General features: G+C 30.0%; 1 protein-coding gene across 2 annotated transcripts; it reads left to right on the top strand.

The window, feature by feature from the left end:
- The first annotated feature begins 247 nt into the window (after positions 1-247).
- On the top strand, positions 248-19,564 carry LOC143079992 (contactin-1-like). Of its 2 annotated transcripts, none has more exons than XM_076255636.1 (13): positions 248-372; positions 2,161-2,213; positions 3,560-3,768; positions 6,186-6,440; positions 7,477-7,734; positions 8,756-9,013; positions 9,488-9,781; positions 10,365-10,463; positions 11,225-11,306; positions 12,723-12,796; positions 15,615-15,651; positions 17,006-17,088; positions 18,331-19,564. In XM_076255636.1, the coding sequence occupies exons 3-13, from the start codon at positions 3,645-3,647 to the stop codon at positions 18,462-18,464; spliced, it is 1,698 nt and encodes a 565-aa protein (XP_076111751.1). In that variant the 5' UTR covers positions 248-372; positions 2,161-2,213; positions 3,560-3,644; the 3' UTR covers positions 18,465-19,564. The 2 variants fall into 2 exon arrangements, with proteins under 2 accessions (XP_076111751.1, XP_076111750.1); XM_076255635.1 differs by having other exon boundaries at positions 3,412-3,768.
- The last annotated feature ends 4,507 nt before the right edge of the window (positions 19,565-24,071 follow it).

Genomic DNA, 24,071 nt, shown 5'->3' with positions numbered 1-24,071 from the left:
GACAAGCGAACATCCTTAAGTAAAAAATTATATCACACGCGCCCTTTCTGTCGACACTTAATTACATTAGGAAATAATAGATCATTTAAAGCCTGTCCACTTCGTCAGGCACTTATGATGGTACTTAATGTAAAAATAAAATTCATAAAGCACTTTTAATACAAACCGGAAGATATTGCACTTCGTGACATAGTTGTATGGCTTGTCTTTTATCTTTCTCGTCATATAGCGAAAAAAATTTATACTAGAAGCGTTTTATGAAATATTTTAAATAGAACCGGGATCGCATGTTTTTTTAAGTCAGCTTGATGGATGTTGCATGGATCTATACATCTAAAAAAGTAGCTTATAAAAATCAGCATTATTAATTAGGTGAGTATTGCCAATTTCTTTTCAATCTTCAAAAAATTTTCAAAACTTCTTGCACTTGTTTACAAAATGTATATGTTACTATTAATTCATTATTGAAAAATGTCTTACTAATGTATTTCCCATTTTTAGTTCAAATATTTGAAAAACTGCGATTTTTAACCAAATAAATGATTAAATGATTCCTCAAGACGTATTTGGCGCCTTTTTTACAGATGGATTTCATTCAAATACATTGCATTTTTTTGTTTTAATGAATTATTGATATATTTTTCCTGTAAAATGCTTTATCATGTTTTTAAATGTACAAATATTCAAAACAACTAGGTTTATTTATCCCCCCGGTAAAGATGTTTAGCCTTATTCATTGTTATTAGACAGTACTTTAGGGTTAATGCTTTCCGGAACTATATTTGATTTGGTCTTCTCTCAAATTTCTTTAGTTTGATTACATTATTTTTATCATTTATATAACATGTATAAGCTAAAAAAATAAAATATTTCATTCCAGTTGATTTTATATAAAAACAAAACATGTTCTTAAAATACTGTGCATTAACTGTTATACTTAAAAAGGTTTGTTTTGCTTTAGTCTTATGGTTTCCGTTGAGTGTTTAGTCGACTTTGTTTGTTGTGTCGTCGTTATTCTTTTCTTTTTGACATGGTGTTTTCTATTCTTTAAGACTGATGTGTTTTGTTGGCCCATTCTGTAGGTGTCTTTTTATGTTATTAATGTATCAACCTCAAACTGTCTTTTATGTATGGTTATTAGTTTTATCTTTCCGATCAAATGTAGTTGACACCTATTGGTCATTTTTAATTAATGTTTTTTTCTTGTACAATTCACAATGATTCAATTAATCAAGTTGTGGATAAATTTTAAAATAACTTATATACTTAGGGTCATACCTCATCAGGCAATGTAGACCCAGAATGGTCGCTATTATTTGTATGCCTCTTTTGTCATATAGTTTCTTGATTATTCAAGTTTTTCATGTATTTGTACATCATTTGCACTTCATTTTTATAGGTCTCAACTTTCCAGTTAAATGTTAAACCAGATAAATAAACTTATCATCATAGATACCAGGACTAAAATTTGTATATACGCCATACGCGCGTTACGTCTACAAAAGAGTCATCAGTGACGCTCGAATCCAAAAAAGATTAAAAATGCCAAATAGATTAAGAAGTTGAAGAGCATGCGCTTCCGACGGAACAAGGAATATGTGATAATATTCATTTTTAGACAGAAGGTATACAGTATTTTACCCGCAATATAGTGTGCTCAACATGGTGAATAAAACAAATTAAATATCAGATGCATCTAAAATAATTTTAAAATACTCCTTTTGTCTTAAAATTTATTTTACAAAAGGCATTAGAAACTTTCTGATTACACTTCGTAGATAAATCATAAAGTCAAAGGTTACTGCATTTGCTTATTTGTATATACTTTTCTCTCAAATAAAATGGCTAATAAATTAGGTCTGCGCTTCAACGGGTTTTTTTTTTTGTAATTATTTTATAATACGTTCCGCTTCAAGAAGCAAAAAGAAACCTTATTCGTCCTCCTTATTTGCAACATGAATTATGAGAAGCTAGTTTAAACTGTTTAAAATTATTTAAATGAATGTACGTATAGAATTGTTTAATGTTATCTAGTAAGATAACTACTTTAGAAATATAATATATATCTTCTTTATTTACAATGTAACTTAATATAATTCACAGTGTAATGTTATATATGTAATCCAGTATTGATGATACTATCTTTGTCATTTTCTTAAGGGGAAGGATGCATTGCCTTCTGTTGAAAATTTTAACTGTTTACATATTACAAGGTAAGTCTACGCTTGTGTTTTCTTATCTTTTACAAAAACTGTTTATCTTTGTAACGAAAACAATGATCAGAAGTTGCAACACATTGCACTGACAATGGCAAACGTACAATGTACACATAAACAAAGACACAGAGTTTATCTTTTAACGTACGCTATGAGTACCCTTTACTTACTTCTGGTTTGGATTTTATCAACATAAACTGTACGTGAACTTTGCTAGTTGTTATCAATTTTTCCATTCTATAAAGGCAACAGTAGTATACCGCTGTTCAAACTCATAAATCCATATCTTGTCATCTACAAAAATGGGTTTTTAATTGCATTGGTTTATTTTTGTAGATTTTTTTCTAAACTATGCCTGGCTTATTTCGGACTAAATTGGCATATTGTACGAATTGTAGATACATTGGTTTGATATTTTTAAAAATGTCAACTAGAGAAACAATAAAAAATCTAAAAATGTACACGTTTGTTCAGAAACTAGCATATACTTTCTATTTAAAACGTCAGTACTATGATTTGTTTCAAAATGTATGAATTAAACTATAAATGCACCCCGTAAGTTCTTGTCACTTTGTTCATTTATGTACTAACTTAAGGAATCTTATCTTCAATAATCCTTGTACAATTTTCACAACTATTTTTGAATATTTTCATATCGTCTGTACACCTGTCTATTGTTATCGTTTTAGTACCTCAAGATTTTTGTTTCTGTTTGGCTGTTCTCTCGTGACGTATTCTTCATATCCTCTTTTATTCATGTTGTCTTGATCGATAGTTTTTCCAAGTATCGATGATTATTTACACTTTAACAACAGGTTGTCTTTCTTATCAAAATACTGGTTCGCTTTGGATATGATGGACTGCTGCTCATGCGCATCATAATAGGTTGAACGCGATATATTTGTTTTCACCAATATCAATAGATAAAATTTTCAGCTTTTATAAAGATTAGGCCAAACGAAATTTTGAAAAAATAAAGTTCACATATATTATACACCGATACATTTAGTTCTTCATCGTAAAGAACATGTATGTTCATCCTAAGTGAAGCGACTAATTATAATATATTATTATAGAATTTTTACTTTTAATTGTTTTGCATCCATTTTTGTTTTGTTTTTATTTGTATTTCACAAAAAAAGTTTTATTTCATAGATGTATAAACCTTTACTTTTTTGTGTATCTTTAATTTCAGAACACATTAAGTGTGTCACATTATCAGCGTCTCCGAATTATATTTCTGCATTCGTTGATATTAAACTTATTTGCAAAATAGACGAATCCATTGCAAATGCGGCGTTTGTTTCATTTGGTAGAAACTCGAGTTTAATCAAATGTTCTAGATTGTATAGAAACATAAGAAAGTACTTTCCTGGACAAGAAAATTTTGGAAGTTGCAAATTTGGGGATGGATACTGTTGTGATTCGATGAATAATACAGTCACATGGACTTATACACCTGAATCAACGCCAAAAAATGATGAAACGTTTTACTGTGAGGTTAATGGAGATAATGGTCTATATAGTAACAGCACAACAGTGAGGCCTGCTGGTATATAATATAGTACTGACATATACATTTTAAAATAGAACTGAAATGAAAAATCATAGCATATGTCTACGTCAATTGAATAGCAACTGAAATACACAAAAATCTTTTAAAAGTTTAATACATACGACTGTTGTCTTACCATAATGACAAGCCTTATGCGTACATCGTACGAAATAAATAGTGACAAATAGAATTTAAAGATCCTTCTAAATAGAGCATTTGCATTATTCACGTATCAGAATACGTGCACGGATCGACGTATCGGATCGAACAGATTTGTTTACAATAATGATTTTACCCAAATCTCAATTAAAATTAAATGCATTATACAATATATTCATCGGGACCAACTTGATTTAATTTATCCTTTCTTTATATAAGTGTAATACGATACGTCGATTCGGATACGCCAGCAAATACTTGATTAATGCAAATGCTCTAATGATAGTCAAAACATACAAAAGTGGTATTCAAACTTATACATGTAGGTCGAAAACAAGCTGTCAATGTCATAACCGAAAAAGAAAATTATTGAAAAGGTTATCAACAGAAAACCAAAAACACACCAAAAACAGGTTATATACACTATATTCTAACAAATAACATTAAACATAGTAAGATTAGTAAAATGCAAACACGAGCACTGACGAAGTATTTTAAATGTAACTGTTTCATTCTCATAGGCCTTCTTGTTCACAATTTTTTTTCAAATATCAAAACACTCTACTTTAATTCAATTTAGTGTGTGTTTACGGGTATAAATTTTTGTTAGATGATATTTAAAAGACCTTTTACTTCTTCTTTTATTAACATTTTAGTTTATTGTTTTTACTTTTCATGTTCGGGTCAATTTATTATTTACTCTGTTTTAAACTGTTTGCAAATTCATGATTGATATTAAAATGATATGTGAGTGATATATAATACGATTACATGAGTATACTAATAATCGTAGTTGTCGTTTCAAATTTTAATGTATTGAATTGAATTGAATTATGCAGTGTATGGTAGTTATCACTGTTGTGTATGCTTTTGATCAACTTATAAACAATCATTAGTGAACAACAACCAGAAGACTTGATTATATAATAATACATGATATATTGTAAGTGGTATAAGAATATCAAAATGTATAAGTATATGCCATTTGAAGGAAGTGTGGGAGTATTGATCTTCTGTCTTCTTTCTTTAGGAAGTTTGAACAAACATCGTTAGGTGGAAGTCATTTGATAAAAATAGTAACCAAGCAGGAAGATAATAATACAAGAATTTGTATACACAAGTATATTGACAATACTTAATCTATATTTATAATTTTGTCAAGAGATCGGAAACAAGTCATTTAGACGACTATATTAGCCTCGAGATAGTATCCAACCAAAATTATATTCTTAACTACCAATTAAGTACAGCATCTGCCTCGTAGAATATTTGCATTTCCTTTGAGAGCGACCTATCATCGTTAAAACGTGCGTTTTAAATTCACATCTGGCTTAAATTAAGTACAAAAACACAATATGCAATAAGTGATACCAGTAGCGAAGCATTGCCTACTGGTCTGATGAGACCATCGGGGACTAAGTGGAATAGATCAATAGTAAATAGAAACACTCCCGTGCTTACGCAGATAACCATACACATACCAGAGTAGTTGCTACACGGAGCTTTTGATATGTTTGTCCTTATCTTCATTTTGTTTAACCCTTCTACCTTTTTCCTAATGTTTTTGTATTATTAAAAATGTGGCGTTCCTACAACTGTATATTTCAAAAGAGGGACGAAAGATACCAGAGAAACAGTCAAACTCGTAGATCGAAAATAAACTGACAACGCCATGTCTAAAATAAAAGGACAAACAGACAAATAATAGTACAGAAGACACAACATTCAATATGTGCTTCCATTTCAATTCTTATATTTGTTCTCGCTTCTGTTTTTGTAGAATTAATATCAAATATATTTCGGCACAGTACAATCTTCAGAAATATATGAAACTTTAATAAAGCATAGCATAATAGCTTTATAACTATAATGACATAAAAGCAGATTTAAGTTCGAAGCCGATGAAAAGACATAAAATTAATAAAAAAAAAAAAGAAAATTTTTATTTCTGAAATTCTGAAGCGACTTACAGACCCAAATTTCTGAAAAAATAAACTTGAACAAAAGATGATAATATTCACTTTTAACGAATTTGAAAGACATGCTATTGAAACCAAATGCTTGCTCCTTGGATATATCTTATGTATATTATTGAATACAATGTTTTATTTGGACCGGTTAAGGGAATTGTTTGCGCACTAACATTTTCATTTGTATGAACATAACAAATAATATGTTCTAGCTATGAAAGCATGGTAAAATATAGTTTGTTTAAAAACATGAACTTGAGTTAATAGAATTTAGTTTCTTTTTAGTGTTGTCATCTGTAATAGTGTCGCCTTTATCTACTGAATATAAAATAACACAAGGGGATACAGTAGAAAATATCACGTGTTCTGCTTTGTGCTGGCCAATTTGCACTTTCCAATGGATTGGACAAAATTATAAGAACGAAGGAGCTGAGCTCAAACTAGAAAATATTACCTTCTCTCAATCTGGAAGATATCAGTGTCAAGCCAAAAACAGCATACGAACAGGCAGCAGTAAATACATTACAATTAAAGTATTGTGTAAGTTGTGAATGTTTTGTTTTTAAGGACATATATACATTATATAGGCAGCAGTAAAAAAGGGTAATTAAGGAAACAGATTCATAATTAGGTTAATACACTTTACAAACATAAACGTCTATGTCATGTGGTATCTTGTGGCAATTCGTTTGATTGGCAATCAAACCACATCTTATTATTTGCATTAAAGCATAAAACCTGTATATTAAGATAACGTGTTTTTCATTACCAAAGACTACTTTGATATTTTTAACTAGATATATTAAGCGGTACTGTCGCCTCTTTGAAACTCCATACTCTGTTTATAAGGAAATTCAAAAAGAATTATGATCAAATGCACAATAGCATTCTGTGGTTTCAATTTGAGAAATGTTCAGAGATTTAAAATTATTGGTCGGTAAGTAGTTTTGGACACGAATGTACTCCCACCCACAAATAAATCAACAATATAATCGAAGGAACGAATATACGGGCAACAAAACAGATAGAGACGAACAAACGCGCTAACGGACTACTCAACAACCCGATTTTAACCTTAACCGTATTATAAAAGATAACAACTGCGTGCCGTTTTATTTCATGTTAAAGACAAACATTTTCTATTAATCATTCTATTTACCTCACGAAATAGTTCATCCTTGTTTGACTTTTAAACTTGACATTATTTTCCCCTAATTAAACACGTCTAATATATGCATAGTCAGCATATAATACATCAGTGATGTTTGTAAGCTCGCATTTGAAAATATGGGCAAAAATAACTAAGTGTGGTAATTTTTTCCCAAATATTATATATATTATTATTCTTAATCAATTCTTTTTTGTTTTGAGGGGAAAAGGGGGGGGGGGGGTATAAATCATAGCTAATACACTTTACGATAGAACATTATGCAAACCTTTAAAAAGAAACAATATTGATGGTCGACAAATTTCATGTATTTGTTATCGTCTTTCAAAATATGAAAATTACAAGCATGTTGTTTTAACATTTATTGGCATGTAAATTCTTCATGATAACTTCCTTTTTTAATTTAAGATGCACCAAAGAACGTTGATATTTCCCCTTCAAACGAAGTATATACAAGAACAGAAGGTGGTTCGATCAGTACGATAATATGTTCGGCTGATTGCAATCCTGTCTGTAATTATACATGGACATATCCAGATAGCAGCACCCATGTTACGTCATATTTTTATGAATATCCATTAGAGAGGAAACATCATGGCGAATACAAATGTACAGCTACCAATGAGATTGGATATAAAGAGAAATCAGTTACAGTTATTGTGAACTGCAAGTATTATGTATGGTTATGCTATGTAAAAATCGAAAAATATTAAATTGCTGAATCACTAGTATGTAACAAACTTGACACACAGGACAAAGTCAAGGCACTTGTCAACAATTAAAAACATAATATGGAAATGATTCCTTTGAAAGTGAATCAAATACATGATCATTTAAGATTATATTAGTTGATATGTAGATAGTTTCAAATTCCATAAAATTGAGTATTCATTGCATTATAGTTCGAATAATGTCTACTGAGTACGAGAATCCAATTGTATAACAACAATGTTTTAAGTGAAGTTGTAAATTTAGTACTTTGGTGTTTTTCTACTTCATCGTATTCATGTTAGTTTAATTCTTATTAAGTTTTTTGCCAGGGAATATTTTTAATTTGAGTTTGAATATTTCCTTTATTCTTAATTTCGCACCTTTTGGTATGGACCATTTTTATTATTTCGTGCTTAAAATTATAGTTATACAACAAACAAATGTAAAGATAATGTATTCCAAAGTAAAACAAAACCAAAGACTGTGAAGCTTAAACCAAACATCCGAATCAAAAACTACATTTCTTAGTGTGAAATTTGAAAAGTGGAGTTATAGCCACAATATCTGAGTTACTAAATAGATTAATTGTTATTGGAGTGTTGATGAAAAACAGGAAAGGCTTTGTTGCATATATACAATTTCAATCCTGGTATCTACGATGAGTTTATTTGTCCAAATATTCATTCATGTTGGTATTTTTTTGTGTATTATGTTAGCTATTTTTTTTAATAAAAACTGAAAAACTATAACAGTTTAAAACAGATATGTGTATATACAAATAGGGCGCCCTGGTTTGGTTTAACGTTACCTGGCCGTCAATGATATTTTGTTTTGCCTTATACATGATATATGGACACTTGTTCTGTTGCCTAGTTTAAAACTATTTCTTTACAACGTACACCAACCGGTTACATGCCTCATAAACTCCTTGTTGTTCAAATATTCCAAAGATTATATGTTTTCCTATTATTTTCAGATGCACCATATGATGTCCAACTGTCACAAAATAGCACGTCATTTGTAGTGGAAAAGAATAAACACGTTTTAATAAATTGTTCTGCAGATTGTAGACCACAATGTGAATATCAGTGGACCGGACAATTTAACTGGTCTTCATCAAACAAACACTTAGTTATTAGATATGTCAAAAAAGCAGATAGTGGTTTTTATAAATGTACAGCAAGAAATAGTATTGGGTATAAATATTCATCGTATGTTCTCGTGACTGTGCACTGTAAGTAGTAATATTTTACCCCAAAATGTAATTGCATTGTGTTAAACAAAAAGGAAAATTAACAACGTCTGCAATTTACATCATGTTTTTCGATAGAAACAATGGTTTTGAAGAACATGAAAAATATAACAAATGATTTAAAAAAAAAATAACGCAAGCTTTCGATTATAAGTTGAATTAAACAGAACGTTTCTTTTCAAATTTGTTCTCGTCCTGAACATACATAAATACTTGCTACTGGACGTTTAACAATCAACATTCAATCGATCAATCGTATTCACAATTTACATTTATTTTATTTCTTTCATTTGGATTCTACTAACACATGTAACTTAAAAGTTCTCGGTAGATTCTTTGTCTAAATAATATTTAAACTGCATTTATTTTTGAAGTATAAAATATCTTAATTTTAGTTTAACATCTTAATTAAATGAAAGTAACAACTTATATAATTTTGTCTATGGTATATTTTAGCAAGACCAACGCAAGTCAAAACTATTGCAGCAAAAAGCCATGGAGCTACCACTGTGTCTATTGCATGGATACCAGATATGAGTGTGGTACCGAGACAGAACTTTACAGTGCAGTATAAAAGAAGGAACAACATAGATTTCACTAATATGGTTTTTGAAGAATATGCAAATCAGCAAAATATTTACTTGTTATATGTTAAAAGCCTATCCCCCTCTACAGAATACGTATTCAAAATATTGTCAGAAAATTATTTAGGTCGAACCGAATCAACTGAAGTTAGATTTGTTACCAGAGGTATGCATCTGTTAACATAAGCAACTCGAATCGTGTATGTATCATTGCACAGTAAAATAGTTAGGTACGATATACTTTTTACCTTTTCATATTGCAATCACTTCGGAAATGTTACCGCCCGTCTACATGTAATGCTTGGTCTGCACTCAACTATATATAACATGAGCTGTTTCGAAGAAGAAACTATTTTGATTTTAACGTTCTTAATCGTTTAAATGCTTTTCAGTTTTATACTTGATTTGGTATTTTCACCTTTTTTGATTTGAGCGACCTTGACGAGGCTGTTGTAGTCATATGTCTGGTTTGATAATCATTAGCATGTTATCTCTAATGAACTTTTTAGTGTCAATATTGATACACCTAAAAGGTAATGAAATCCTTTGTTCAACAAGTCTAAAAGATTACATATAAATGAAACCCACGGGTCACGGTCTGCATAATTCAATCAATAATTCCCTTAAAAATGTTCTTATTTAAAATCCAAACGGAAAATAAGTTTTAATGTATGTATAAGGTATGATTTTTTCAAACCTTCTCGTCAATGTAATTTGATTTGTCAGCATTATAACGTCCTTTTTTTCAGCTAAACCGAGCGCTCTAATACGCACTGATCTGGTTGGCGGTATTTCATTGATATCAATAGCTGTACTTATATTCATTATAACGTTGCTTTTAGTCCAGAGTAAGTCATTATATACAATATGACGCTTTCACAACCAAAAAATTGTCAATAAGGTTATCTGCCTGCATTTTAAAGAATATTAAAGAAAAGTAAATGTACATTTTTAACGTTTTATGTTAACCAACTATAAGTTGTAGATCTAGTGTTCTCTACAGTTAATTTTGAAGGAAAAATAGGTTGTACCTACTTTATTTGACTTTAATTAGGTTGTAGTATGAAGACGTAGCACGAGTAGATTTATACATTTTCAGTGCACCTCATAACAGTTGACGGCATGCGATTGAGCTCGACCTGATGTTAAACCAAAACATGTTAACCCATCCATATGATTTATCACTGACAAATATATGTTTCCGTAATTGTTTATAGACTTGTCGGTACGGGATCAAATAATGACTTGAAAACAGTAATAAAAGACACATTTGTAAAGCTTACTATCAGTATGGATTATTTTTTGGCAATGAAACTATTTCTATATCTTCCAATTTTAAAGCAAATCAAATATATTACTAATTTTGAAACAGTATGTATCCATTCTCTGATTATTTGAAATAAACAATAGCAAAAATTAAAATTGCGGCGTGATGTATTGATACACTTTATCAAATCTGCGTCCTGTAATCTTGATAGGATTGATTGTTGTCTCATCAGAGTTCTTACCACATTTCTTTATATCTATAACTTTGGATACATCGTAAACTGTAAGAAAGCAATACGATAATCTACATCATTCAAAAAAATAATCAATCTATTTGAACTAGGGTTTCTATTATCAAGACAACGTTCAGACACTTCAACTAAAGGTTCCAGATGCATAAGTGATGGTACCACAAAACCTGAAAGGTAAGATCGTTTAAGCTGCTACATGTGTGCATCACTTTTTTTCAACATGTATATAAATGGTATCGGATATGTTCCTTACGTCGTAACTACAATCCCCTTCCCTTTCATGAATGTGACCTACCGAATTAGACTATTTACCGGATTTGTAATCACATAAGCAACACGACGGGTGCCACATGTGGAGCAGGATCTGCTTACCCTTCCGGAGCACCTGAGATCACCCCTAGTTTTTGGTGGAGTTCGTGTTGTTTATTCTTTAGTTTTCTATGTTGTGTCGTGTGTGCTATTGTTTTTCTGTTTGTCTTTTTCATTTTTAGCCATGGCGTTGTCAGTTTGTTTTAGATTTATGAGTTTGACTGTCCCTTTGGTTTCTTTCGTCCCTCTTTTTTTAAACGTAATTATAAGAAAACATGTGAAGTATGTTAGCATGGTTAGTTTATACCATTCAATGTTTACAGGCAATCCTAGTCATTTAAAATAAGAGTCTAACGCACCTGCAACGTGTTGGACTCTAACTCACAACCTTAGTTTTGACATACTAATGATAAAGACTTTTGTCTTTTTATACTCTCGGCCACATAGACCCCTGGTGCAGTACAGCATTGAATATTAATTTACGTTAACTAATTAAAAAATCAAAGGTCCTAAAGCTTGATGTCAATATAATGTAGTTTTGTATTGTTCTGATTTATCTTAATATTTTATGCATTTAGGAAGTTAATTACATCTGTAATTTACAGACATATCAGTTCATCTTAAATATTGTTATCTATTTTTAAATTGGTAAGATAACTTAAGGAAATTGCAAATGAAAACTGACCACAAATACAAGTGCAGCTACATATATGCAAAATAAATTTCATCTGTCTGCTCAACGCCAAAAATTTGAAAGACAATTGATTAAAAGAGTCGAAGATTTTTTCTATTGTTATTGGTTTTTTTTGTCATTTAAATCCTCAAATGACAAAAAAAAACAATAACAATAGAAAAAATCGTCAAAGGTCAGCTGTGCCTAAAACAAGGGAGTTTATTTATAATTTTAAAATTAATAAACGGTTAATTTAAAAAAAAAGATGTGTTATAAATAAGGTCAGTTTTTGTAGTACCACAGTTCTGACTCCTGAGGATATGGAAACCTGCCGCTGCGGACAGATATCTCAAAAACAAATGTATCGACCGAGTGCTGTTAAAACGAAAACAACATTCATTTGTATGCATCAAAAACTATTAAGCTTTAAATAATTTCATTGGATCTTTGGATAAGCTTGATTACAAAAACCGTTATCCTAAATAACATGTTCTGGTTAGTTGAAAACAGAAAAGTTTGTCTTACGAATATAAGGATTAAGTTTTTGTTAAATGCTAGATACACATTTGACTACTGACAATATTCTTTTCATCTGTTTTTATATATAGATCAACAAATCCTGAGGAGAGTCTATATGAAATTACGAATCTCCAACTTCTAAATATTGGAAGTTCCAGTGAAGGTATATAATATATCGTTGCTAGTTTTGTCTTCATACATTTGGTTCAATGTTTAATTAGATACATGTAGTTGATATAAAAATGATTTTATATAAATATAAAAACTCTTACCTTCAGAACTACATTGAGACACATTAAGTGTTTTGTCGAAATTCTTAAATTACAGTTTTGAAATAGCAAAATGATTATCTTCATAGTTTTGTCTTCATACATTTGGTTCAATGTTTAATTAGATACATGTAGTTGATATAAAAAATGATTTTATATAAATATAAAAACTCTTACCTTCAGAACTACATTGAGACACATTAAAAAAATACTATAAACGATTTCTTGTTGTTTCATGTGATTATTATTATCTTTTTATGTTTGCACCTTGCTTAATTATAAAACCTCTTCCGAATGTAAATTGTTATACATATAATAAACACTGATATAATTCAGTGAAGGTATATAATATATCGTTGCTAAGTGTTTTGTCGAAATTCTTAAATTACAGTTTTGAAATAGCAAAATGATTATCTTCATAGTTTTGTCTTCATACATTTGGTTCAATGTTTAATTAGATACATGTAGTTGATATAAAAAATGATTTTATATAAATATAAAAACTCTTACCTTCAGAACTACATTGAGACACATTAAAAAATACTATAAACGATTTCTTGTTGTTTCATGTGATAATTATTATCTTTTTATGTTTGCACCTTGCTTAATTATAAAACATCTTCCGAATGTAAATTGTTATACATATAATAAACACTGATATAATTCAGTGAAGGTATATAATATATCGTTGCTAAGTGTTTTGTCGAAATTCTTAAATTACAGTTTTGAAATAGCAAAATGATTATCTTCATAGTTTTGTCTTCATACATTTGGTTCAATGTTTAATTAGATACATGTAGTTGATATAAAAAATGATTTTATATAAATATAAAAACTCTTACCTTCAGAACTACATTGAGACACATTAAGTGTTTTGTCGAAATTCTTAAATTACAGTTTTGAAATAGCAAAATGATTATCTTCATAGTTTTGTCTTCATACATTTGGTTCAATGTTTAATTAGATACATGTAGTTGATATAAAAAATGATTTTATATAAATATAAAAACTCTTACCTTCAGAACTACATTGAGACACATTAAAAAAATACTATAAACGATTTCTTGTTGTTTCATGTGATTATTATTATCTTTTTATGTTTGCACCTTGCTTAATTATAAAACCTCTTCCGAATGTAAATTGTTATACATATAATAAACACTGATATAATTCAGTGAAGGTATATAATATATCGTTGCTAAGTGTTTTGTCGAAATTCTTAAATTACAGTTTTGAAATAGCAAAATGATTATCTTCATAGTTTTGTCTTCATACATTTGGTTCAATGTTTAATTAGATACATGTAGTTGATATAAAAAATGATTTTATATAAATATAAAAACTCTTACCTTCAGAACTACATTGAGACACATTAAAAAATACTATAAACGATTTCTTGTTGTTTCATGTGATAATTATTATCTTTTTATGTTTGCACCTTGCTTAATTATAAAACATCTTCCGAATGTAAATTGTTATACATATAATAAACACTGATATAATTCAGTGAAGGTATATAATATATCGTTGCTAAGTGTTTTGTCGAAATTCTTAAATTACAGTTTTGAAATAGCAAAATGATTATCTTCATAGTTTTGTCTTCATACATTTGGTTCAATGTTTAATTAGATACATGTAGTTGATATAAAAAATGATTTTATATAAATATAAAAACTCTTACCTTCAGAACTACATTGAGACACATTAGAAAAATACTATAAACGATTTCTTGTTGTTTCATGTGATTATTATTATCTTTTTATGTTTGCACCTTGCTTAATTATAAAACATCTTCCGAATGTAAATTGTTATACATATAATAAACACTGATATAATTCGGTAATGTAGATGACTGCAAAAGCCAAAGTCTTACCTCTACAAAAATCCACCACAATAAGTTTGATTTCAGTCTTATATGCGTATATTGCTTTAAGTTGCAGCTAAATGGTGCCTTCTGGTATATACTTATCAATAACAAATCGGCGTGTTTAATTATCATTCACATTGATGCAATAAACTTTTAAGTTATTTTCGTCTAATGTTGATGATTGGTTGTTGGTTGATTAACGTTGTTTCATATTCTAAACTTGGCTGTGTACTTTCACATCCCATACAGCCAAACGGACGCCCCACCTTGGCTAATAATTGTTGGTCGGTTGAAGATCTAAGCGACCAAATGTATATCCCCGGTTGCCACAGAGGTTTTTAAATGATGATAAATATACAATACCCAATAAAGAACTGATTTAGTGGAATGGCTTAAATATTTCATTTTAAAAAAGACATTTCAAATAAGTTTTTATTACCATTGAACTTTTTTGTTCATTGCTGTTTATATATTAACAATTTTATGTTCCTTAAATCATGTGTTTATGCTTTGCATGATGCTTTACCGAATATGATATTTTTACAAAAAGAAAGTTATAAACAGCTTTTTGGCAAAAACTTTTGATTTTAATTTAGGTGCGAAACGTAGTGAAACAGTTTTGAATGTTTTCTGTATTTATATATTCACACCTTTAAAACAATGGTTGATTTTGAACTTGGCATGTTTAAAGATATCATTTTTTTGTTAAAATTTGAATGTTGCCCTATAGATGAGTCTTATATATTTAATGGTTAAGTTTAATGTCATCAGGTACATCTCCCATTTAAAAACTAATGCAACAAAAAATAAGGTAACCTTTAATCATTTGGCTTTTTATTTTGCAGTATCACGGGATATTAACGAAACAACGCAGGAACTCGGGTAAAATACACATGTTATGCTTTTATTTTATTTAAATTGAGAATGGAAATGGAGACAACAACCTGTCCAAAAAGCATACATATTTGTCCAAACTGTTCAGTGGCTCTTAAAAAAAACAGAAATATAAGTGTGCTTCATTTTTCCTCCAACAAGTTAAAATGCAAACAGATAAGTACTGCATTTTAGAGGATTAGGTACCAAAAATTCTCAAACTTTAGGGCGTATTGTTTCTTGTGCGTTGTTAGCGTCAAATGCTATTCATGTCTAAATGAAATACATGCTGAAATCCAATGATGTGCTGAATCAAATTTATTGTTGTTTTCTGTAAACTGTTGGTTGTCATATGGTCGTTATCCTTTTTTTTTAACCGTGACGTTGTTGCTTTTGACACGAATGTTGTGTAGTTCCATTTGCTTTATTTCACTTAATATATATTATTCCGTCCCCGACTCAACCAATACAGTTTCGCTTCGATATTAATATATTTTCTAATACATGTCCCCTTATACCACAAGTTAACATGCAACCATGTAACTTTCACAGTAATGAGATTGGGGACCTGTAGAGTTATGTTCGTATACGAATTCATGGAATTAGTTGTCATCGCTCAAATTCATAAGCTCAAATAAATATTATCATTATGTTTAAGTAGTTTTAGTTAAAGAGTGCAAATGAGACAACCCTCCATACAAGTCACAATTAATAAAAGTAATCCTTTATACTATAAGTGCACGTACGGTCTTCAACACGGATCTTTGATTCGCACCATACAGCAAGCTATAAAGGGCCCCATAAATAATTTCTAGTGTAAAACCATTCAAATGGGAAAACCAACGGTACAATCTATATAAAAAACGAAAACTACTGAACATCGAATTCCTGACTTAGGACAGGTGCAAAAACGTTCAGCGAGTTTAAACGTTTGAATGGTACAAAGCCTTCACCCTTATCTGAAACAATAGTGTAACATCACAACATAGAAATACACACTATGAAATATCAATTGAAATGGCTTGACTCAATCAAAAGACATATTAACACAAGTGAACATAAACTAAACCAATAAATTTGATCAATGATACAACATAAATTCAAAAGAAATAAAATAAGGAATGAACAATAAAAGTAACCGTATTATACCGCTGTGAAATAATAAATAATAATCTAGAAAATATTCTGCAATTTTTCAATATTAGCGTACACTGGAAAACGAAAAAAAGTTGTGTTGACAGGTTTCGTTTACAAATTTATGGAATTAGCTGCCATCGCTTGAATTGATAATTTCAAATAAGGATTGTCATTATCTTTAAGTAATTTTACTTCTTAAAGTCCCTTCTTAATATCTATATTTCAGTGATACGCCACGTGATAACTTTTTAAGAACACCTGCATACAGAAATTTGACAGACAAACAACATGTACGATTGACTGCCACAGGTAATTACCCTTTCTATAAATCATTAAACAAACGATCAAGTTGAATGTAAACTTATGAAGTCGTATACGTAAAGTTTAACAACAAGCCTTGCGTCTTGTGCAAATACAAAATGTTAATCCTTATATCTCTAGTTAGTTTATTTAGAAACAATCGATACATAAATATGTGATAAGATGTGGTATGAGTGCCAATGAGACAACTTTCTATCCAAGTATTAATTTGTAAAAGTAAACCACTATATGGTCTTCAACACGGATCATTTGCTCACACCGAGCAGCAAGCTAATAAAGGACACCAAAAATGACGACTGTAAAACCATTCAAACGAAAACCAATGGTCTTATGTGTATAAAAAAGAAAGAAAAGAGGATCAATTCTGAACCACATTACCAAACGACAACCACTGAACATCACATTTCTGACTAAGGACAAGTGCAAACAAATGTAGCGAGTTTAAACGTTCACAGTTACCTGAAACAATAGTGTAACATCACAACATAAAAGGGCAAAATATACATCTGCATATGGAAAACGTACGCATATAATTTTGCATATAACTGATTAAAAGGGAGTTCATTGTAGAATTACTGTGTAAGAATAAAAGGGAACATTTTGTACGTTACAATTTGAGTTAACAAAAACTTAAACTTTCCACGGCATTTAACATTCATTTGTCTCTTTTTTTCAAATAGTTCGTAATGTGTATGCCTTAAAATACTTCAATTTCAAAAGGTCACAGTAACATGTGTCAATAGATTACATCATTTGACACAAATTGTGTGCATCTGTTTGATAGTTAATTAAAGGGAAGCAATAATGAAAAGTACATTTTTGTACGAAACAATTATTTAAATATTATTTCAACATGTTCAATCGATAATGCATTTAAAAAAAAGATACCAAAAAAAATGTGTTGGGGAAAAGTTATATCATTGTAAATATTATTGTTTTCTGTTTATTATTTTTAAAGTATATAACTCACTTTTCAGTGGCGTCAGTGGCAATCATTTAGGTAGAGGTTACAAAAAAGGAAGTAAAAAATTTAAGAGTAGTTTTTGTCCGAACTATTTAATATTTCTAAAATACTTCTATATCAGAATTAGTCATGTTCTGTTCTATATGTCTTTGAATCAGCCGATTTTATATAAGTTTGAGGCATTTTCTGCAAAAGGAACACAATTGCTTGAAATAACGGTCATGACTTAGGTGTTTTATTTAATATTATATAATATTATATTTCAGAGATAAGAAGACAAAGGAACAAATTGTTGGTTCAGTACGCTAATATAACTGCCAAAAACAAGAAGATTAACGATCGTGTAGAGAAAAAGGCACTGAAACCGCTTATTATGCCAAAGCCAAAAATGAAGACATGACCAGCATATGAAACATTACTTTTGTTTTCTACTACATATATCTAAAATAAGAATTAATCATTTTAGTTAATCTGGTCTAATTGTAAGATGTATGTAAAATTGTGTTCAAATATCAGATAAAATTATTTGTTTAGTTACATTCTCCTTTTTTGTATATTATAAAAATTAAATAGTCAACTTTTACACAAATGAATACATGTAGCATGTGTATATGTAATCAATTAACAGCATATTTTTCAACTGTTTTTTATTTTATTTTACAATTAAAGGAACTGTCAGATTTCAAATTCATTTGATTGAACGATTTTCATGTTAATTCTTTCCCCATTGAGTGCATAATGTATACATAGTTCATAAAATTAAACATTTTAAGTTTAAAAATAAATCTGTTAATTTCCCTTTCGTCACTGGAAGTCAAATGTTTTCTAAAACAACAACAATTAACTTGTAAAAACTAAGAAGAATACGTATTTGATCAAAACGTAAGCATTTCAGGATGAAACCAAACAGATATCACATGCATTAATAACTGGATATATTAACATCAGTATCTAACAATAGATGATTCTAGCAAATGTGTCACCCGCCTATAACATGTATAATGTTCTGACTCTATTAAATATTTTTGCTTTAGTGAGTGCTTTAACCATGTTAGTCGGGCTTTTGAAAATTATCCAGTGTTTGATCAGAAAGAAGAATATATAAAAATACACATTGTGTATATGTAGATTACTCATTCAATCATGATAAACCCTGACATAATATAGCCTGTTTATGTCATATCAGAACAGTTAACCTACTGATTATGAAATTCTAGCGACGTTTTTCTAGAATTGATAGCATGAATCAGATTGTATTCAAAAACTATAAGGTGGATTTACAGTAGACTAACATTATGTCCAATAATGTTTATATATTCGATTTGTCACAAATTTATTGTTCAGAATATGTTTGACAAAAAATATTTGAATTGAATTGAATTGATGTAAATAGATAATAGTAAAGTCTGTTTTTAAAAGAGTTAATTTTAATGGAATACATATATAATTGTAAAATATTATGAAAACATTTAACCAAACATAATAAACAACTACAGTTTACGGCGGTTTTTGTGTTATTCAGTGTGTCGTTTTCTACATAGCGTTGTATTGCTTGTTTGTCTTTTCGTCTACAGTTGGTCATGACATTGTCAGTTACTCTTCGCATTTTGAGTTTTAAGTTTTGTATTTGCATGCAATACTTTTAATATTTTTATCCATAAGAGGACACGTGGGATGAACGTAAATGAGACAGCAACTCACAATTAAACGATACAATTATAAAAAGGTTTAACAAACTGCGAATAAAATTAACAGATCATAAAACAGTTAATTCCTAAATTCCGGAAAAAAATCAAGAGCATAACATAGATATTCAATACAAACGTAATCCAACCAATGACGATATCCATTATTAGGATCTGTCACATATATGCATAACATAGAGAATGGAAATGGGGATGTGTCAAAGAGACAACAACCCGACCAGAGAACAGACAACAGTAGAGGGTCACCAACATATACGCATGCATATCTGACGTATAAATCATTGATTTGTATCCATAGTGACACATTTTGTTGAATTAACCTTCATCAAGAACGTTCCCGGCCAAAAGTTTGGAATTTTAACATACTTATTTATGAGAAAGCGTTGATAAAGAAATGAGCTGTTTGTGTATTTTTCTTTTGTTTTCTTCCTTATTTCTGTTTTTTCGTTCTTGTTCGGTTTGTTACCAACTGATGATTTTTAATAGAACTTTGATATTTTTCCTCTTTTTGTGGAGACCAACTTTACATCAACCATTGAATAAATGAAAAGAAGGGATCAAGTTACAAAAGATAGTCGAACTTGAAGGTTACTGGCAATGCTCAGGATGATCATCAGTTAACAAAATAAAGCATAGAAAACAAGACTACGCAACACAAGCCATGTCGAATCATTGGTGTTAAGTGATCTGAAAGGGTGAACAGATCCTGTTATACATATAACACCCATTGAAGTAAAAGAAAACACGAGCACTATATTATCACTTTAAAAACATAAGAAATATCGATAATTTAGACAACCAAACAATGCTATACAAAGATTGATCAATAATACCGCAAAAATACTATATAGAATATATGATAAATAAATTTCAATGAATCAAGTATGTTATCAACAATTTGAAAGTTTTGGTAATAGAGGATGTATAAATGATAAAATCAGATGCATGTGTAATTTATTCATCCCAAAATTACAAAATCAAAATGCACATATGACCTAAGGTTAAATGTTTAAACCTGCTACCTTTAATTGCACCTGTCCTAAGTCAGGAACATGATGTTCAGTGATTATCGTTTGTTGATGTGTCTCGTTTTTTATATAGATTATACCGTTGTTTTTTTTTTTTTTCGTTTGAATGGTATTATACTTTTGGGGCCCTCTACAGGTTGCTGTTCGGTGTGAGCCAAGGCTTCTTGTTGAAGGCCTATAATGGTTCATTTTTACAAATTGTGACTAGGATGGAGTGTTGTCCCATTGGCACTCATACCACATCTTCTAACATCTATTTAAACATGCCAATTCACTAAAATATGTCATGCTTTGTACTACGTTGACTAATATGAACTAACGTGCTAGCTCACATGTTCACAATTGCACGGAAGACATATCACATGCATACGCAAACACATTATAACGATACATTCGGACAAGTTTATGCTTTTTATCCCAAATGCCGAGATTTTTTTTACTGAGACCAAACACAGAGTCTTGCACCCCGCCTGAGGTAATCAAAATATGAACCGCATTGGTAAGTATTTAGTAAGACGACATATTCACACGTCAGTACTATATGAACTACACATTAATGAATTTTGTAAAAAAAAATGTTTTCTTTCGTTCTTCTTACAACAAATTCATTATATTTAAACTTACATTGACGCCTTTTCGTCCCAAGTTAGACCTGTCTATTCGACACTGTTCCTTGACCACTTATTTTAAATTGTATTTATATTGTGACATCGATTAAACTTATTCGTTCGATGTTCTTTTTTTGGGTTAAATGTCGGTTTGAGCCAAGACTCTTTGTTGAAGGCCGTTCTTTTACCAATAATTATTAGCATTTATACATCTGTCTTGGATGGAGTGTTGTTTCATTTGCACTCATACAACATCGTCTTATTTATGTTTAAAAAAGGGTTCCTTTCAAATTGATGTATATCCAAATTACCAAATTCGAATAACTATAGCGTCAAGTCAAACATGAGCTTATTTTTTAAAGTATACCTTTAAGATTTATTGTGTTCTAAGAACTTCTAAAAAATTATATGCAGAAAGTTGGAAGCAAAAAAATATATCTGCAACAAAAAGAAAATGTCGTAAATAGTAAACAAAATCTTTATATTTACAATACAAGCATATAAATAACATCTGTATTTAACATTATGTTTACCTTGGGCAAACGACGTAAAAATTAGCTATTTAAGGCCACTGATCGCCCCATTGAAATCTGAAAACCAGCATAAAACCGTCAATGTTAAGTGAACGTTAAAACTCCAAGTTTTGTTAATTGTAAAACATACCGAACTCCAAGGACAATTTAAAACAGAAAGTCCCTTATCAAATGACAAAATAAAGGGCTCATAAAGTGTACACCTCAAACGAATAGAAAACAATTGTCATATTTCCGACTTGATCCACACATTTCTTTGTGTAGACCATGATGGGTTAAACCTGGTACTATAGCTAGCTGAACCTTTCACTAATGTTTGAGTCGTATTTTGTTCCGTTATACTGATCAAAATGTGTAAAAAAAAATTAGACATAATAAATAAAACAGTGGAAAATGTGTGTACAGCAGTAACAAAATATTAACAGCGGTATGGGGATGTACCCAAGTCCCTTTGGTCGCTAAATATCATTCGCATGTTATTCGTATTGACACCAAACCTCCGTCCTATAGTCACCATAGACCCATGGAATCTTGAAATCAACAGAAACAATAAACATGAGCATACTGTGACAACATCAGAAAGTTCCAAACATTAATGACAGGTAAAACTATTTACATAAAATTCCGGAAAAGTGACATCAAAAACAATGAGTGTGATATTTTTTAGCTGGAATTAATCGTCGCTTTTGATAAATGTTGGTATATTTGTTTAAAACATTTTTATTTTAGTTTTAAAGATATAATAATACTTCAAACATAAATAATCATTATGAAAGTAAATTTCAGTAACTGAGAGTCAAGTTGTTATATGGCTTTTTCTTTAATTTTTGTTCACAATTTATCATTGTTAAATGACTATATATCCTTTCTTTTATTTAATATTTAAATTGTTATTTTACCAAAAAATCATTGCAAAGTCTTTAAAAAAACCAATTTGAGATGAATTCTGGTTTCAAATTGACTGTTTAAAGGCTGTGAAAAAAAATTGCTAAACCGGTCGACACATATTATCTCAAAACGGTTTTTGAACGTCCGATGTCAGATTTCTATCACGTGGTTTGGCGGCTAGACCTGGTTATACTTCTTTCATAAGTAATATAATATCAAATGTGTTTTAACTTTTATAATCAAACATTTGTTTAAGCAAATACATCATTGTCATAAATTTTCGTTTGCAGAATATCCAGACAAACTTGTTAGATATATTAGATATGTGTCACTGATGAGTCTTTTGTAGACAAAATTTAGTCCTGGTATATATGATGAGTTTATTTAAAACCACTGGATCGATGCCACTGCTGGTGGAGATTTATTTACCATATATTGTGAGGGTATCACAAGCCCAGTAGTCAGCACTTGTTATGCTGACATGAATTATCATTGATATGGTAATATTTATAAATTAACTGTTTACAAAATTTTGAATTTTTTGAAATACTAAGGCTTTTCTACTTCAGGTATAGATTCCTTAGCTGTATTTGGCAAAATTTTTAGGAATTTTGGTCCTCAATGCTCTTCAACTTCGTACTTTATTTGGCCTTTTAACTTTTTTGGATTCGAGCGTCACTGATGAGTCTTTTGTAGACCAGACGCGCGTCTGGCGTATATACAAAATTTAGTCCTGGTATCTATTATGAGTTTATTTACAGTCGAGTTACAAAATAATGCTTCTGTAAGGTGGCAAGATGGTGTCACTCTTTGGAAAATGTTGTGAAAAATTCAACAACAAAAAAACAGTTACACGTAAGTATCCTTTAGAAAATAACCAGATACAAAACCAACTATTTATTACTCCTTCACATGAGAGGTAAGAGGGAAAAATCAGCTCAGTCGTCTGTACGACAATACTGATAAAAGTTAATACAAAACGAATGTCGTTCTTCCTTGTTTTGTGTCATCTATTTCAAATTAGCCGAAGATATACATGATGTATATACATGATATAAAATTATCAAGAAACACATACAACTTGATAACAACAAAACGTGTTTTGATAATTCTTGTAGAAAGTATATAAAAGCACTTTTGACTCACCATGCAATTTTTTACAAAATATTCAAAAAAATGTTGTACATGTAGTTTATTTTTTCTGTCTATGTTGTCACTCTACTTGTAGTTGATTATACATTGTC

Source organism: Mytilus galloprovincialis, chromosome 6, assembly GCF_965363235.1.
Source record: "Mytilus galloprovincialis chromosome 6, xbMytGall1.hap1.1, whole genome shotgun sequence".
In the NCBI taxonomy this organism is placed as follows: domain Eukaryota; kingdom Metazoa; phylum Mollusca; class Bivalvia; order Mytilida; family Mytilidae; genus Mytilus; species Mytilus galloprovincialis.
This window is presented reverse-complemented; position numbering and strand designations above follow the sequence as displayed.

Excerpts from the sequence above, each read along its gene's own strand:
- LOC143079992 (XM_076255635.1), top strand. The coding sequence starts at position 2,168 with ATGCATTGCCTTCTGTTGAAAATTTTAACTGTTTACATATTACAAG. Across the intron at positions 7,735-8,755 it reads AGTTACAGTTATTGTGAACT|ATGCACCATATGATGTCCAA; the intron begins GCAAGTATTATG and ends TATTATTTTCAG. Across the intron at positions 15,652-17,005 it reads GAAACAACGCAGGAACTCGG|TGATACGCCACGTGATAACT; the intron begins GTAAAATACACA and ends TCTATATTTCAG.